The sequence below is a fragment of the Bubalus kerabau genome, chromosome 8 (genome assembly GCF_029407905.1).
Source record: "Bubalus kerabau isolate K-KA32 ecotype Philippines breed swamp buffalo chromosome 8, PCC_UOA_SB_1v2, whole genome shotgun sequence".
In the NCBI taxonomy this organism is placed as follows: Eukaryota; Metazoa; Chordata; class Mammalia; order Artiodactyla; family Bovidae; genus Bubalus; species Bubalus kerabau.
Window position 1 is genome coordinate 60,308,923 of NC_073631.1, and position 19,159 is coordinate 60,328,081.

Sequence of the window (19,159 nt, forward strand, 5' to 3'; positions counted from 1 at the left end):
AATAAGCAAAGCTTGGGAACCCTTTGGACCCAACTCCCTCAGGAAGCACCCCCTAATCAGGCGGAATGAGTGTCCTCTGTCTGTGAAGTCCCACAACCAGATGCCTGCACCTCCTGTATCCTCAAGGCAGAAGCTCAAACTGTTCATGAGGAACCTGCTCCCACGGCAAGTACCTATTTTTCTGTCCTCCAGCATGTCCTGTATTTAGAGCTTGTTACTCTGGAGTCCATTTAGTTTTCCAGATCCTCCCCATATGAGTTCCAACTCTTCCCATGCCTTTTTTCTCCATTGCTCCTGCTGCTTTGCTGGCATAGCTCCTCCTTGTCCGTCTGAGATGGCTGCAGTGACCCCTTTGTGCCTATCCCTGGTCTTGTACTGTCGAACCTCTTCTCCACACTTTCTTCTAAAAACATATATCAAAGGGCATATCTGACTGTGCCAGTCTCCTCCATGAGACTTCACACTGGTGTCATTTGTTGAGAGCAAAGTCTAACCTCCTTAGTATGTCAAGTCGAATATGGCCACCCATGATCTGAACTCCGTCCATCTCTCCCATCCAAATTCCCACTACTTGTGGCTCCATACCTCATTTTCCAGCCATGCTGAGCCATTTTTATTTCACCCTGAGGCCTTTGATATTTTATACTTATGAACTTTGCTCAAGGCACTCCTTCTTTTTGTAATGTTCTTCAAAACATAGTTAATTTCTGATTATCCATCAAGACTCCATCATCTCCTCTTTCAGCAAGAGGAGATCAGTTAACTAACCTCTGGGCTCTTGCAGCATCTCAGTACATATTTCTATGTAATAATCTTAGTGACCTCTTTATGCGACCTCTAAATGACAGGGCAATGTGATTTCTTAATTATTATTATATCCTCAACATTTAGCATTGTATTTGTCACACACTAAGTTCCCAGTAAGTGTTTAAATGAATGTATGAAAGAACAGAGATTAACAACACTCCACAGGCCATATGAAAGACAAGAGTATGAATCTTAGTGAAATCAAGACATGAGTCTTATGACAAAGATTCTGTTGATAGCTTCCAACATAAAAGATGACTCTGAAAAGATACGGGCTAGCAGTGTAGCTCTTGTGGAAGACCTGTATTGATTCTGCTTAAGAGTCCATTTGGGGCAGGCAGATGCTTAGTGAAGAAAAGGTGACTGTTCAAGATTCAGACAGGTGGCTATTGTTGGGGACACTCTTAAAGGGATGGCCTGATTTTCTCTTTTATTTGGGGCTCAGAAGTCTGCTGGATTTTGAGGCAGAAAAGTACTTACTGAGGATCAGGCTGAAGCACAGTCTTGCAGAATTGGCAGGAACTTGCAGAATGAAGGAAACAGTCACAGCAACCGTGTGGAAGCTTGTCTTTTGCAAAGCTGGGCTAGAACACGTAGGCAGTGCAAGAGGATTACTAAGCAAATAAGATGCTGTCTTGGAGGCTTTATTTTCTTTCTGCCAGTGGCAAGGCTTGGTCTGGATTGTGAGGTATGTGGACTAAAAGGAGGGCTAAGTGAGACCTGTTGAAAAAGTTGGAGCTGTTCTGTGAGAACAAACCATGGCCAGACATCACGGCAAGCTTGGCCAGCCACTTTCAACTTTTTCTCACTCCTCATCTATTCAAATAACGAAATTTTTGCAATTGCATGTTTATCAACCAATCAGTGCTTACTTTGGGCTTGTTACTGCTTGTTAATAAGCAGTAAACAGGGCTTGGGATTAGAATGGTGAGCAAGACATAATGTTTCCTTGTGGAGATAACCAGTTAGGTCAATTTACAAGGAACAAGCAATTTCAAATGTGATTGATCATACTGAAGGGACAGTGCACAGAGACTTGGGAGAATGTGGTTGTTTAATTTATTCTCATGAATCAAGGAATGAAGGATGTGCTAGAAAACGTTAGGTAGAAGATGTATAGAGGTGCCATCATAAGCAGAAGCCCTGAGATAGGATAGAGAGAGACGTGACACCAGCATGGTGAAGTGGGACTACGCTAGATAAGCCTGGAGAGAGAGAGTAGAAACCTTATTTAGAGGCTATAAGAAACTATAGGAAGGACTTTAGACCTTGTTTTAAAAGGTCTAGAAGTCACTGGAATGTTTTAACATCACCATGCTTATGTTTTAAAATGGTTGCTCTGGCTGCACTATGGGAAGAAAGGGAGCCAAGGTAGAAGTGGACTGTCTGGTTAGAAGTCTGCTACTTGTTCCAAGCATGAGATGATGCTGAGCCTGATCATGGTGGTACTGGGGATGAAGTAAAGTGTATCGATTGGAAAGATGTGCAGGAATAGATGAGACAGTTTTGGCCTTTTGGTAGATGTGGCCAGAGAAAGAATAGTTAATAATGACTTCTAAGCTTTTCAGTTGAACAACCTGATATATAGTAGTAGCATTTTTTTTCCCCCCTGAGATAGGTTTTCGGTAGCGATTCAGTGTAGGGATGGTGCATTCAGGATCCCTTAAGACATCCTATGGGTAATGAGCCTGATAACGAGATTGGATGACTCCTGGAAGGCATCTGTGTGGATGCAGTTACCTGGCCAGTGGTTTTCAAAGTGTGACCCCCTAGCCCAGAACCATTAATATCACTGGGGAACTTAGACAAGCAGATGTTCAGGCCCCAGCACTGACTATGTCAGAAACTTTGAGTGTAGGGCCCAACAACCTGTACTAATAAGCTTTTCACATGATTCCAATGTACATGGAAGCTTAAGAACCACTAGCTAAGGTAATGAAAGGTAGACTGAGCAGGGGAAAAGTGGGTCTATATAGGGCTTATGTGTATTTGTTATTTTACTCCCAAAACAGTTTAGTTTATGATGAACTTTATGTTATTCAAATGTTATACATTTTTTCATTCCATCATCTGGGCGTGTCAGTGGAGAATGAAGCAGTTTTAACAGGATCTATATGGTCCTGGTGGAGAAGGTAATGGCAACCCACTCCAGTGTTCTTGCCTAGAGAGATCCCAGGGACAGGGAGCTGGTGGGCTGCCGTCTATGGGGTCACACAGAGTCAGACACGACTGAAGTGACTTAGCAGCAGCAGCAGCATGTGGTCCTGGAATTTTACTTTACATTAGAGTTTTGAGCTTTTTCATGTAAGGTAAGAGGTAAGTGCTCTTTTTTAGAGATGCCTTTTTTGTATGCATAACCTGAAATTCAATTGTTGTGCCTTTTTGGAGGACTGAGGAAAAACTGCTTTTAGTAAGTGAACAAGGGATAAATACTTGTGTTTTCATTAGATAGAGGTTTCTTCAAGGCAAACTTACAGTCTGTAAATTGTTGAAATAGGTATTATGTAGGAGTTACTTAGCTTAAACCTTGGAAACTACTTTCCAAAGGGTAGATGCTACTTGGTGAGTCTTTTAAAGTTGCTTTTGACAGCTAATTTGCTCACATAAGAGAGTAAGGTTTCTCCTCTTGTGCTTCATATTTTTCAAAAGAGAATTTTTTTTTCCATTATAATGAACTCTGATAAATATACGAGATAATTGATGGACTACATCTGCATAAAAAGAATTCAACTTGCTAAATACAATTCTCATGACAAACGGAATGCATTTAGACTCCTCAGTTCTGGGATTGCATTCTGTCACTATGCTCAAGAATAATATGGAACATCATGAAAAAAAAGGAAAGCAGATCAGTAGAAGGATTTCTTTAAGGTGGCACTGAAGTCTATCATAATGGGAGGCAGGTAATGATAACTTCCAAGTGATGGAATCTATGCTATAGTACATTTGCTTGACACATTTTCTTTGAATGAAAAAGTTTCTTTTTTATTTTTTAGTGTAAAAGATAAGCTGGCTTCCTTCTATCCCCATTTGATGGGCAGCTACATAGTAGGTGCTAGAAAAGGCAAACTGGTGGTTTTTCAGTTGAGTGAGGAAGATACATACACATACACACATAATCACAGATGGTAGGAGCAGGAATCACACAGATTCAAAGCAAATACCAATGAAGAAAGGTATTCTAGAATCAGAATACAGGGGACATGGAAGATGGATGGAGGTATTAAAGACCATGGCACATTCAGGGCAGTGCAGGTGTCCAAGATCGCATGATCAGAGCATTAGATGCTTGAGTTGCAGTCCAGTGATACTAGAGAAATAGCTTAGTACCTGCTGGCAAATACCTTCCTGTGCAATGCTAAGAATTCTGACCTTGATCTTGAGGCTTTGGGTTTCTATGTAAAGATTTTAACGTAGGAAGTCATAAACTCAAATTTGCATTTTAGAAAGATCATTGCATAATATTATGTTAGTGTATCAGGAGGGACCAACCTGAGACAGGCACGGATAGCTCCTAGGTTTTTGCTTCAAGCCATGGGTTTGACTGTCTGTGTATTGGCCCATTTCTTTATTTTTCAAACAAAGTTTGCTGCTTGTACAGGTTACGGACTTGAGGAAAGACCCAGGGAAAATCACAGAGAAGCATTGGATCACACAGATAGAAGAAAAACACAACACGTTTTTAGATATGGGATTGTGACTCAGAAGTGAAACGAGGGGAGAGTTTGAAATAGGAAGAGGGAGCCCACAGTGTCAAATATTAGTGGTGGGATAAGGACTAAAATTTCTCTAAAGGAAGTGTCACCGGTCTGTTTGAAAAGTGCAGTTTTGAGAGGCTTCTTGGGGGTAGGCAGAAGTGGAATTGTTGAGAGCTGAACATTAATTAAAAGCTAAAGAATTAGAGTTGGCGATTCATAGTTGAGCAGAAAAGGAGGAAAGGACATAGGTAGGAAACAGTATTATGTGAGAGGAGTGGTTTTCAATTGCAGGAGGTTTATGTGTTAGGTTAAAGTGCAGGAGAGGGAGGGTGAGAGATTAAAGAGTTAGAGGAGAGCAGGGAACACTGATAGATGACATACTTGAGGGAAGTAGATAGGATGGGATCCAGCACCAAGGTGGTGGGTCAGTGATAGAGGAGAATAGATGTGCTTGCTCTCAGAGAAGGTGTAAGTAGCCAAGCTGTAGCGCCAGGTAAACTTCTAAGTGGACTTGGATTATACTCTTTAGGAAAGCATTTCTGTGTGGTGGGTTTGTATTCTGTAAGTCTTCTTTTAGATGAGATAATGGAGGGTTAGCTGGATTTAAACACATTATTCCATATTTTGATAAAATAATTCCTTCTTTCCTGATGTCAACACTGGTTATTGTTTTTTTTAAACTGTAGTACATACTACGAGAAATTAAAATTCATATTTAACATCCTCTTCCACATAGAGAAGAAAATATCGTATTCACCATAGGATATTTACAACAATCATTTTCATTCTTCAACTATAAGAGGAAATAAGTGACTCTTTGGAGAGGCCAAAGTTTATATCAAACATTTATAGTTTTTGTATTAATATTTGTTATTCGGTTTTACAATTGGCATAATTGTGTGTTTTCCAAGGTAATATGTACTTGATTTGGCTTAAACATCTTGTCGTTTATTCAGTCTTCTCTATGAATGAATTTATTGTACACAGATAACATTTCTTCATGTTTATGTTCTTTTTTTGGTGGATGAGACAATGTAATAATACAAAAACTTAAAGACTGATATTTGTTTTGACAAGGAAATGAATCATGTAAAGGTTGCCTTATATGGGCAAATGCTGCTTTTTGACATAAATATTACATGAAAACCTCCTTTGTCTTCACAAACTCTGCTCTGCCGTGTAATCAAATCATGCCTGGGCGTGTGATCGTAGACACTAACAACTTTGCATATAGACGTAGCATAGTCCTGATGCCAGGGTTCCGAGGCTGGGGTACTCTCTTCCTCTGAGGTCCTGGCTTTTGTGCCTTACGTGGTCACTGGGTTACTCTACCTACTTTAGAAATAATAAAGAATAGGCATGATTTGCAGATACTTCAAAGTTACCAAGGATCAGCAAAAGTACCCTACGGATATAGTTATCATTTTCTGTTTGTTGTTTGTTTTTGTCTTTTCTTTTCATTTTTCTTTTTTTGTGAGGTTGAATTTTTGAAATCAGCAAATTACCATTGTATTTTCCCATTGCTACATCACAAAGCAAAAGCCTATTACTGGAAGCCTGCCCTGGGCAAAACTGTGAGATAGGTCAAGTTTGTCTTAGACATCTGCTTCCTCCCTTTTCTCACTCTGCCAGCTCCCAAACCTCTAATGCTCTGGAGTTCCTCCTGCCTAGGGGGATTCACACAGTGTTAGTGATTGATTGCATCCTAATATCTACGTCTTCCAAGGATATCAGCTTTTAAGAGACTATCTGGGGAGAATAATATATAACAGAAAGGCATAAACCTCTAATGGCAAAATACAAAACATCATTGTTGAGGGGGCTGATGAGTCAGAAAATGTGGGGCAGAGACCTTCTAATTATAAAGCAAGTGTATAAATGACTGCTTCCTCTGCTCTTTTTGTAAAGCTGGGGTTATTAATGATTGTGTGTGCATGCTAAATCTCCTCAGTTATGTCCGACTCTGTGCGACCCCATGGACTATAGCCAGCTAGGCTCCTCTCTCCATGGGATTCTCCAGAATCCTTTGAATTATCATACTTGACTGTGGTAATATACAGGCATGAATGGGCTGGCATTACCCTACTCTTCTTTGAAGAAGATACTCTGTAGTGATAGAAAGAGTAAATTGAGACTATTTTTATACCATGGCTCATGAACTCATAGACATGAGGGAATGATCCTTGTTTAGCATTTCAATTTGTGGTCTATCTTGGAATCATATTTTAATTAACTCAGCCAACACCTTAGTGGGTGATAAGTAATATTATCCCTGGAGAATGGTATATAGAAAAAATGTAATCTAGTCTGAAAGCTTGAGAGTGGAAAAAAAGATTGCCCTTATCAAGTCTGTTAAAGATCGGGTTAGAGAGATCACTCAAGGTTAAGAGTCTCCCGCTAAGAAGTTGCCCAGTAAATCAGTGAGAGAATTGCAAGGAGAACATCTGAGCTTCTGGCCTCTTAGGGCACAGAGTCACTGTTTACTTTAAGGCCACATTTATAATCACAGTTAGAGACCTCAGGAGACCAGTGCTCCCAGCAATGAAGCAGATGGCCCATTTCTTCTGTTACCCTACAGCTCATGAGCCATGATGCTAACCAAGTGATATAGGAATGTTAAGTAACAACAAATTAGGCTCTGTTAAAATCATGACATTGAATATATCTCTATAGCTTCCTGTTTCCAAAGGACTTTACAGTTATATTTATAACTCTTTCAAACCACTTGAAATTCCTCTCATTGAAAATCACTATGCTTCTTTTCAGTGCTTAAAGAAACAGCTAGCTGGTGGGACCATACATATTTTGATGGTAAATTTGTATTTAGGAGGAAGAAAGGTTATCCAGCTCCACAACTGGATGAGGTCTTATTAAAACTCCACAACTGGATGAGGTCTTATTAAAACTTATAGAAATATAGCATATTAGCACTAAAAGAGATCTTGGAGGTTGGGAGGAAATTAATTTGTAATTGGGCTCCTTGGACCAAACTCATTATGAAAACCACTCAGATATCAGGGCGTTAAATCAGTTAAGGGTGGTCTTTGGAGAAAGAAGTTTTCTGGAACACTGGGAAGCTAGGGCAGAGAGATGGATCAAGGACACCCGGGCCCTGCTCCGCTTTCACCTTGTGGAAGAGGCTGTGACCTTGCCCGCACTGAGCTTGATCCAAGAACTAGGAAAAATGCCGTTTGTAAACATCCTTTAAATGGAAACATGTCTACAGCAGCATAAGTTCTTTCTGGGTAAATGATTTTGACCATATGTATAAAAGGGCAGTGACATGATTAGAATTTGGCTGTTTCACAGTTTTGCCAGGAAGGTCCTATATCCCAGGCTAAATAAATTGGGACTTAGTTTAATCCTGCAGTAGACATATAAGTTTAATTAAGCCTCAATTTTACAGATGAGGGAAACACAGTTTATAGAAAAAAAATGACTTGCCTAAATTGACAGATCACCTTAGGGCCAGAGAGGAGACAACCCAGGTCTCTTGACCCTGCTATAATCATCTATAACTTCATGACTCAGAAAAGAAAACCCTGACCCCATTAAAACCATTAATTTTCTGATAATGACACCATCATACTTCAGTCATTTTGGTCTTTTTTCACGTATTCATTAATTTAACAAATACTTAGTAAATCCCTGCAGTGGTAGCGTGAGTAAAACAGATCCAAGCCCTTGCTCTCAGGAATCTTACTTTACAGTTGAGGAAGATGGACCATAAACTAAATGAGTAAGATATGATTTAAAGTATGTTTTAAATTAGTTTATGTTAAATGGTGGTTAAGTGCCATGAAAAAAAGATAAAATGGAAAAGAGTGGAGTTGTGTGTGTGAGTGTCCTGATGTCATTCTAAATAGAATGATCAGGGAGGACCTTGCTGACTCTGTAATCAGTCATTTCCCCAGTCATCGTATATCATCTGCTCCTTCATGCCTACAACATCTGCATTTCTCTTCCCATTCCCCGGAATAGCAACAGAACACTCCCTCTATTGTTACTTGACCACATATTCTCTCTTTGTCTCATAAGCTAAGGCATCCATTATCCTGCATCCAGCCTCAAGAAACCAGACCAGAATTCTGTCACCCTCTCCTGCCTCTGAAGCTTTCCGATTCCTCCTTCAAGACAGCCTCATCACCAGGAGACTCACTGTTTGTGATGTGATCACCTCTCCTGCCCCACCTTCCCTTCTGTTTGGACAGGCTGCTTTCTTCCTCTGTTCTGTTTTTGCTCATTGAATGCTCTTCTACCAGTTGAAAATCTGACCGTCTTTTACAGTCCATCCCAAATGTTGTCCCTTTCCAGAGAGTTTCTGATCTCCCCACACCCCCACCCCCCAAAAAAGTTCCCATTCACTCTTTTAGTGTAAGACTTGGCCTCTTAAATCAGCTCTTCATTAGCACAGTTCTTGGTAGATTCTAACTGCTCCATAAGGGTTTGTTGAATCAAGATGAATGATACTTATCAGATTCCATTGGGAATCAGAAATCCCAACAAAAGTTGAAGTTTCAATTTGGATTAAAAATACTGCTCATGGAAATGTAGCCAAGATGTAGGAGGAAAAAAAAAAAAAACAACAAAAAAACAACCACTTAATAGAATATATTTCAAACAGAAAGAGCCTTTCAGTAATGTAGTCTGTTCTATGTTCAGGGACAGTTGCAGAGAGAATGAATTCACGTGAATTTATGTGGGAAGCTGGCTGTCAGCTGAACCATGTGAAAATGAATCTGCCTTAAACTGTTTTCTGCTAAAATAAGCAACATTTTAGAAATGTTGTCTATCTCTTTAGGTTAGTGCTAAATTATCCCACAGCTCTCTGAAGCTCATCAACTTAATAATTGTTTCCAATGATCTGTAAACGAGCTTGCTTAAAATAATTAACCTTTTTACTTATTTGTATAAAAGACTTGGGTAACAAAAGATTGGAAGTTGATGGGGTCAATTCAGGATATTTGGGTCCTCAATCCATTGGTTCCTATCCTGAGTATCAGGCTGCACAGCTGTGGGTACCAATGACTTGCCTCTGGGAGATTTATTTTCTCCCCAATCTACATTTGCCATGACCTAAGAGCTGCTGCTTCACTAGCAGATGGAGTATGGGGAGTAGATGGATGCTTCTATACACAGTGTCCCCAGCATTAGGATGGAGGGGCAACCTCCCTGGAGGTCACATGAATTTTGCTTGGATATCAACCTTACTGTCTAATCTTCTGTATAACTACTTGGCCCACTTCTGGTCTGTCAGTTTTGGTTTCTGGTTTGTAATTAATCCATGGCTAATGCTGGTATCCAGCCCTAAAGTTCCCATCCATAACTGAATTCCTTTGGGGCAGACACCTAAAGAAAATTCCTGCTTAGAGAATTAGTTTCTTCTGGGCAAATTTTTCAGATGTGTACTTGCCAAGAGGGTACATATAAAAGAAAACAAATGAAATCTTCATCTGCTGTCTTCAGCAGAAATTATCTGGAAGCATCTTTTATACCTAAGAGTCTTCCCAGGTGGCTCAGACTGTAAAATGTCTGCCTGCAATGCGGGAGACCCGGGTTCGATCCCTGGGTTGGAAAGGAGAAAGAAACGGCAACCCACTCCAGTACTCTTACCTGGACAGTCCCACAGATGGAGGAGCCTGGTAGGCTATAGTCCATGGTGTCGCAAAGGGTCGGACACGACTGAGTGACTTCACTTTCACTTTCACTTTATACCTAAAGGATTAGACTCTATGGGGTGAGCTAATAGACCCAAATCTGGATCTCTTCTCTTAGAGTGCTTTTAATCCTGCATAATTTTGATGACAGACTCACTCACTGCCCTTCATTTAGCACCATTCTTCCTAAAATGAGATTTCTTTAAGAAATCTTATTTTAAGAAGAGATAGGTAAAAGGCAATAAATTGTTTTGCCTTGAAACTATCTTTTTCAAATTTTCTGTGTTAATATGTAGCTATTTTACTTCAGGTGTTAATACTTTAGTAGTGAGAAATATAGTAGAATATTTTTAAATTAACCTTGCAAGCTGTGTGTGGAGAATCATGGCTGTATTTACTATGTCTGTCTGTGAATGTACTATCATCCACCCAATCACACTAACCAGAACCTAAGAAATGATTGTTAGATAGAACCTATGAGTTCTACCTTTTAAATATCTCTTCTTATTAAGATTACTAGTGATTTCCATGTTTCCAAATACAGTGAACAAATCTAATCCTCATTTTTCTGGACTATCAGGTAAGGTAACTTTCTTCACATGGCTTCCAGGGAAGCCATATTCTTCTGGTGTCTCCCTTTTTCCCTAGTCACTTCTTAGTTGTTCTTTCCTTGTTCTTCTTGCTCTTTCTGATTTCTGATGACTGTAGTCCCCCAGTGCTCAGTGCTTGGATCTCTTCTCTAACAACAAAGTCTCCTGGTGATTTCATTCAGGCCAATGGTTTAAATACCATCTATATGCTGATGAATCCCAAATTTACATCTCTATTCCAGATTTACACCAGCTTCCCTGGTGGCTCGGAAGGTAAAGCGTCTGCCTGCGATGCAGGAGACCCAGGTTCGATCCCTGGGTTGGGAAGATCCCCTGGAGAAGGAAATGGCAACCCACTCCAGTACTCTTGCCTGGAGATTCCCATGGACGAAGGAGACTGGTAGGCTACAGTCCATGGGGTCTCAGAGAGTCGACTAGACATGACTGTGGGACTTCACTTTGACTTTTGATTCCAGATTTATCTCCTAAACTGCAGATTCAATTATCTAGTGGGCCATTTGTCATCTCCATTTAGATGCCTGATTAGATAAAGTCCAAAATATTCAAAGCAGAACTCCTGATTATCCCTATGGAATCTGCTTCTCCCTTAGTCTTCCTCTTCTCAGTAAATGGCCATTTTATCCTCCCAGGGTCTTAGGCTAGAAAATTTGGGGTTCATGCTTGATTCTTCTCTTCTTATACTCCTCATCTAATCTGTCAGCAAATCTTGTGGGTTGTTTCTTCAAGATATATCCAGAAAATAAGTATTTTTCACTACCTCTACCTCTCCAAGTCATCATCTTTTACCTACTTCTTATACCAACCTCCTAACTGGTGTCCCATTTTCTACCTTTGGGACCCTTTTCTTTTCTCACAATACCAGTCACAATTACTGTGCCATTTTTTTCACTCCCAACTCTTCTTTGGTTTCCTATCTCTCTCTCAGTAACTGGGAAAGGTCTTATAATGGCTTACATGGTACTGTACTTTCAGCCTCTCATTTACCACTCTGAACTCACCATTTTATGACTCCCTTCCCAATCATAATGTTCAGCACACTGGCCTCCTTGCTATTACTCTCTGAGCAAACAAATAGGACTAGACTGTCAAATCACAGAAAAGTGAATCAGAAATCTTACCCACTCAGTTCTGTTCAGTTGCTCAAGTTGTGTCTGATTCTTTGTGACTCCCATGAACTGCAGCTTGCCAGGCTTCCCTGTTCATCACCAACTCCCAAAGCTTACTCAAACTCATGACCATCGAATCAGTGATGCCATCCAACCATCTCATCCTCTGTTATCCCCTTCTCCTCCCGTCTTCAATCTTTCCCAGCATCAGGGTCTTTTCAAATGAGTTGGTTCTTCACGTCAGGTGGCCAAAGTATTGGAGTTTCAGCATCAGCATCAGTATTTCCAATGAATATTCAGTACTGATTCACTTTTGGAGGGACTGGTTGGATCTCCTTGCAATCCAAGGGATTCTCATGAGTTTTCTCCAACACCACAGTTCAAAAGCATCGATTCTTTGGTGCTCAGCTTTCTTTATAGTCCACCTCTCACATCCATACATGACTACTGGATATTGGCAATCAAAAGAATTAGACAAACTAGAGAGATGTCCAGGTTGGTGAAGGCACCTCTCAAGGTCCTTCCCACATTGGAGCTGATCCTCTGGTTTAGAATAGATAAGATTATCTCAGACAGAGGAATGTTTAAATTATAAGACATCTCCTTTTTATCTTCTAGAGTTATATCTGTATATGATAGAGACAAGATACATATCCAATAATCTGTTATTCAAGGAGACATCCTTCACACATCTAAGGTTCTATTCACTAGATAATCCTGAGCTAGATACATCTTGCTATAGGCATTTCAGAGATTGTCTCTTCTTCCTGGATAAACACCATTCATCTACTACTCAGAAGTCTAATAGCAAAAGATTTAGAGACTTAACTGCTTTTTCTGTTATCTTCTTCCATCCCTTCCCATTCCACCTCCCCACTTTTTCCTCCCACTTAGGCAAGCACAGTCCTGTTATTGTTGGTTGCACTTGATCTTATGTCTTCCTGAAGTGCTCTAGACTCAGACTTCTCACAGGCTACTCTTAACTTCCTTCAGCTCTTCTACACTGACCTTTCTTGATGAGATTTCAACCGCATTCCCAGATACAGTCTTTTCCCAGCCTTTGCCCTTCTCTACATATTCCTGTTTGAAATAGTATTATTTCACTAGTCATCTTTTTCATAGATAGTTTGTGTCATTAGAAAAGAAGTCCCATGGGGGTTGAGATTTATGGCTGTACCCCTAGTTCCTAGGACAGTACGTGGCAGTGGTGGGCTCTCTGTGCTTGTCGCGTGGATTACTGTTTCTGCTTCCCTACACCACTAAGATGGCTGAAGACCTCATCTCTTCTCATGTTGACTGTTGTGGTCATCTCCTAACAGACTTCTGGCATACTGTTCCCAATGTTCTCTTCTAAAACTTGAAGCTGCTCTGTGAGAATATCTCATTCCTGCTTAAAATCCTTCAGTGGCTCCTCCCAGTTTTCAGGAGAAATTCCATCTTTATTAGCATGACACCTGAGGCTTGATTAACTCTCCAACCGCATTGCAGTCTTCCTCTCACTCACACTTACGGGCTTTCCTTCTCATTTTGCCCCTAGATTTTCATACCTGAAATGCCTGTCTGAATCATCTGAATAACTGGTTCTTGATGATTTAGCCTAAGGCTCTTTCCTGTAATGTTTCACCTTATTCCCTTTAGTCTGGGTTAAATGTTCTTCTCCAATAGCAACCATGCCTGTCTTTGCTGCAGCATTTATGCATTATATAATAATTGGCCTTAAATGTATATGTCTTTTTCACTAGACTTCAAGCTTCTTGAGTTCCATTCATTTTATATCTCTAAGACGTTTGGTAATTTGATTCATAATAGACCCTCAAAATGTGTTGACTATATGAAACTCTAAACCAAAGGGCAAAAGGGACATTTAGATAGGGAGTAGCTTAAAAAAAAATAATAAAAAAAAGAGTTCTAATTTGATTACACAAGACACAGAAGACTATCTCCTTAATCAGGTCTTGTAGAATATACAAGGTAGTAATCATAGAGAGTAGCAACTAAGTACGTACCCTTCCTCGGGTCAGGTCTAGGAGGGAAATGACATTGCTGAGAGTTGGATAATGAACAGGGAATATTATGCTGTGCATTTACTTCTAAGTTCTAAATTTTGAGAAGGGCCTTTTGAGCAGGAGACTTGCTCATCTTTACCCCATCCTTAAAGGCCCTGGAGAAATCAGCCACTATTGAATCCTTGTGATTTTATAGAATAGGTCAAGTTAAAGAAGTTAATGGAAATCTTTTGACCCATGAAATTATTATATTACACTACAAGTCAAGTGTTAACTAGAGAGGGCACATTTTCTACCGATACTCACAACTCTTGGCCTCTTAGAATTTTTATTCTTGATTCCAAATATCAAATTTGTCATTTCCACCACATGCTTTATCATCTCCATGTGTGTTTACACTGAAATCAAAGATTAATAAGTGATAATTTTTAAATTGCAATTTTTATCTACTGATTCACTAATTTAGGCTGGTATGGCTTTTATTCGGAGAAGGCAATGGCACCCCACTCCAGCACTCTTGCCTGGAAAATCCCATGGATGGAGGATCCTGGTGGGCCGCAGTCCATGGGGTCGCTAAGAGTCAGACACGACTGAGCAACTTCACTTCCACTTTTCACTTTCATGCATTGGAGAAGGAAATGGCAGCCCACTCCAGTGTTCTTGCCTGGAGAATCCCAGGGACGGGAGAGCCTCATGGGCTGCCGTCTATGGGGTCACACAGAGTCGGACACCACTGAAGTGACTTAGCAGCTTAGCAGACACTTCACACCCTCAAAGAGTCTATTATCCATCTAGGGATGATAAAACCTTGCATATACTATGATAAGTCAGTGAAAGGTAAGTGAAATACTGGTGGAGTTTCTAGGGATGAAATAGTACACACTACTGAAGTGACTTAGCAGCATGGCTTTTATTAAACTTGTTACATGGGAAACTTTATCAATTGGGTAAATAGAAAATTTCTATATGTAATTTACAGCTTCCTGGGTGGCTCAGCAGTAAAGAATATGCCTGTAATGCAAGAGCTGCAGAAGAAATGTGCTCGATCCCTGGGTCAGGAAGATCCCCTGGAGGAGGTTATAGCAACCCACTCCAGTATTCTTGCCTGGAGCATCCAATGGACAGAGAAGCCTGGTGGGCTATAGTCTACAGGGTCGCAAAGAGTCAGACACGACTGAAGCGACTTAGCATGCACACGTATATAATTTATATTCCTGTAATTTGTAATACCTGTTGCAATTGCTTAGTTCTTTAGAGAAAACAATCCCTTTATCATATATTTCACATAAAAACAACTAATTCTTATAACTATTTTTCAGCAGTGCAATGCATTATGATTAAAATGTTTTGGGAAATAGGTTTATAAGGTATAGAAAATATTGTTATGAAAAGATTCTTGTTAATATAAATCTTCACTTGACTTATAGGTGTTCCCCCAAAATATCAAATCTGTTTTGCTTTAATTTAATATGGTCTTTTTAGACCAAGTCCAAAACAGTCTACCTTAATACTAGATTCTGCTGTGTAGTGAACTGGCCATAGGACCAGTAGAGTTTGATCTCAATATTCCAGAATTCAGGTTACAGTTTAGAAAATTAATGTTTTGGTTCCTCAGTTATTTGCTAGTAACTCTAAGTACTGTAAAATGAAATTTTAACATGTTAACTTAAAAATATGCTCTTATTTTCATAAAACCAGTATTTTTGAAGACATTGCTATAAATATGAGCCGTTGCATAGAAGATACAAGATACACAAACATGAGAGGGAGCTTAGTGATTAACTGAGACTTCCTGCTGTTTTGTGAACATTTGTTAACACATTTGTGAGTATTTTACCCTTGATCTTCTTATTTTGAATCAATTCACCTTTTTTCTTCTCAAGTATTTATCTTATAGTTCTTTGTGATCAACCCACATATGAAGGATGACAAGTGAACTGATCTTTAATTCATTTCTCCAAATATCTGCTTCATTCAAATTGTGATAGAAAGAAGCACATAAGAACAAATCTTAGTTATCATTATTTTATTGATGTTTATTTAGTAGTCTTCATGCCAAAGTGGTGGGGTTTAATAATAATACATTATTGTACTAGGAAAAATTGTTTAAAAAAATGCTTGTTTATTTTTTTAAATATAAATTTATTTATTTTAATTGGAGGCTAATTACTTTACAATATTGTATTGGTTTTGCCATACATCAACATGAATCTGCCACTGGTGTACCCGTGTTCCCCATCCTGAACCCCCCTCCCACCTCCCTCCACATACCATCCCTCTGGGTCATCCCATTGCACCAGCCCTGAGCATCCTGTATCATGCATTGAACCTGGAATGATGATTCATTTCACATATGATATTATACATGTTTCAATGCCATTCTCCCAAATCATCCCACCCTTGCCCTCTCCCACAGAGTCCCAAAGACTGTTCTATACATCTGTGTCTCTTTTGTTGTCTCGCATACAGGGTTATCGTTACCATCTTTCTAAATTCCGTATGTGTGCGTTAGTATACTGTATTGGTGTTTTTCTTTCTGGCTTACTTCACTCTGTATAATAGGCTCCAGTTTCATCCACCTCATTAGAACTGATTCAAATGTATTCTTTTTAATGGCTGAGTAATACTCCATTGTGTATATGTAGCATGGCTTTCTTATCCATTCATCTGTTGATGGACATCTAGGTTGCTTCCATGTCCTGGCTATTATGAACAGTGCTGCGATAAACATTGGGGTACATGTGTCTCTTTCAATTCTGGTTTCCTCAGTGTGTATGCCCAGCAGTGGGATTGCTGGGCATACAGCTAGGTATGATGCTAGGTCATATGGCAGTTCTATTTCCAGTTTTTAAAGGAATCTCCACACTCTTCTCCATAGCGGCTGTACTAGTTTGCATTCCCACCAACAGTGTAAGAGGGTTCCCTTTTCTCCACACCCTCTCCAGCATTTATTGCTTGTAGACTTTTGGATCGCAGCCATTCTGACTGGCATGAAATGGTACCTCATTGTGGTTTTCATTTGCATTTCTCTGATAATGAGTGATGTTGAGCATGTTTTCATGTGTTTGTTAGCCATCTGTATGTCTTTGGAAAAATGTCTATTTAGTTCTTTGGCCCATTTTTTGATTGGGTCGTTTATTTTTCTGGATTTGAGCTGCAGGAGTTGCTTATGTATTTTTGAGATTAGTTGTTTGTCAGTTGCTTCATTTGCTATTATTTTCTCCCATTCTGAAGGCTGTCTTTTCACCTTGCTTATACTTTCCTTTGTTGTGCAGAAGCTTTTAAGTTTAATTAGGTCCCATTTGTTTATTTTTGCTTTTATTTCCAATATTCTGGGAGGTGGGTCATAGAGGATCCTGCTGTGATGTATGTCAGAGAGTGTTTTGCGTATGCTCTCCTCTAGGAGTTTTATAGTTTCTAGTCTTACATTTAGATCTTTAATCCATTTTGAGTTTATTTTTGTGTATGGTGTTAGAAAGTGTTCTAGTTTCATTCTTTTACAAGTGGTTGACCAGTTTTCCCAGCACCACTTGGTAAAGAGATTGTCTTTTCTCCATTGTTTATTCTTGCCTCCTTTGTCAAAGATAAGATGTCCATAGGTGCATGGATTTATCTCTGGGCTTTCTATTTTGTTCCATTGATCTATATTTCTGTCTTTGTGCCAGTACCATATTGTCTTGATGACTGTGGCTCTGTAGTAGAGCCTGAAGTCAGGCAGGTTGGTTCCTCCAGTTCCATTCTTCTTTCTCAAGATTGCTTTGGCTATTTGAGGTTTTTTGTATTTCCATACAAATTGTGAAATTATTTGTTCTAGCTCTGTGAAAAATTCCGTTGGTAGCTTGATAGGGATTGCATTGAATCTATAGATTGCTTTGGGTAGTATACTCATTTTCATTATATTGATTCTTCCGATCCATGAACATGGTATATTTCTCCATCTATTAGTGTCCTCTTTGATTTCTTTCACCAGTGTTTTATAGTTTTCTATATATAGGTCTTTAGTTTCTTTAGGTAGATATATTCCTAAGTATTTTATTCTTTTCGTTGCAATGTGGATGGAATTGTTTCCGTAATTTCTCTTTCTATTTTCTCATTATTAGTGTATAGGAATGCAAGGGATTTCTGTGTGTTGATTTTATATCCTGCAACTTTACTATAGTCATTGATTAGCTCTAGTAATTTTCTGGTGCAGTCTTTAGGGTTTTCTATGTAGAGGATCATGTCTTCTGCAAACAGTAAGAGTTTTATTTCTTCTTTTTCAATTTGGATTCCTTTTATTTCTTTTTCTGCTCTGATTGCTGTGGCCAAAACTTCCAAAACTATGTTGAATAGTAGTGGGGAAAGTGGGCACTCTTGTCTTGTTCCTGACTTTAGGGGAAATGTTTTCAATTTTTCACCATTTAGGATAATGTTTGCTGTGGGTTTGTCATATATAGCTTTTATTATGTTGAGGTATATTCCTTCTATTCCTGCTTTCTGGAGAGTTTTTATCATAAATGGATGTTGAATTTTGTCAAAGGTTTTTTTCTGCATCTATTGAGATAATCATATGGTTTTTATTTTTCAATTTGTTAATGTGGTGTATTACATTGTGATTTGCAGATATTGAGGAATTCTTGCATCCCTGGGAAAAAGCCCACTAGATCATGATGTATGATCTTTTTAATGTGTTGTTGGATTCTGATTGCTAGAATTTTGTTAAGGATTTTTGCATCTATGTTCATGAGTGATATTGGCCTATAGTTTTCTTTTTTTGTGGGATCTTTGTCAGGTTTTGGTATTAGGGTGATGGAGGCCTCATAGAATGAGTTTGGAACTTTACCATCCTCTGCAATTTTCTAGAAGAGTTTGAGTAGGATAGATGTTAGCTCTTCTCTAAAGTTTTGGTAGAATTCATCTGTGAAGCCGTCTGGACCTGGGCTTTTGTTTGCTGGAAGATTTTTGATTACAGTTTCAATATCCTTGCTTGAGATCGGTCTGTTAAGATTTTCTATTTCTTCCTGGTCGAGTTTTGGAAACTTGTACTTTTCTAAGAATTTGCCCATTTCTTCCACATTGTCCATTTTATTGGCATATAATTGCTGATAGTAGTCTCTTATGATCCTTTGTATTTCTGTGTTGTCTGTTGTGATCTCTCCATTTTCATTTCTAATTTTATTGATTTGATTTTTCTCCCTTTGTTTCTTGATGAGTCTGGCTAATAGTTTGTCAATTTTATTTATCCTTTCAAAGAACCAGCTTTTGGCTTTGTTAATTTTTTTCTATGGTCTCTTT

General features: G+C 39.1%; 1 protein-coding gene across 22 annotated transcripts in view; it reads left to right on the forward strand.

The window, feature by feature from the left end:
* The window catches only part of IMMP2L (inner mitochondrial membrane peptidase subunit 2), a 984,232-nt gene that overhangs the window by 307,124 nt on the left and 657,949 nt on the right, over positions 1-19,159 (forward strand). For 2 of the 22 annotated variants that reach the window (XM_055590361.1, XM_055590366.1), the window contains exon 6: positions 14,865-15,032. The exons of 18 other annotated variants lie outside the window; for them this stretch is intronic. In XM_055590361.1, coding sequence (XP_055446336.1) covers positions 14,865-14,887 — 23 coding nt within the window. In that variant the 3' untranslated portion in view covers positions 14,888-15,032. Of the gene's footprint in view, positions 1-14,864; positions 15,969-19,159 lie in introns of those variants that run through there. 2 more of the 22 variants (XR_008717877.1, XM_055590360.1) reach the window with 2 other exon arrangements.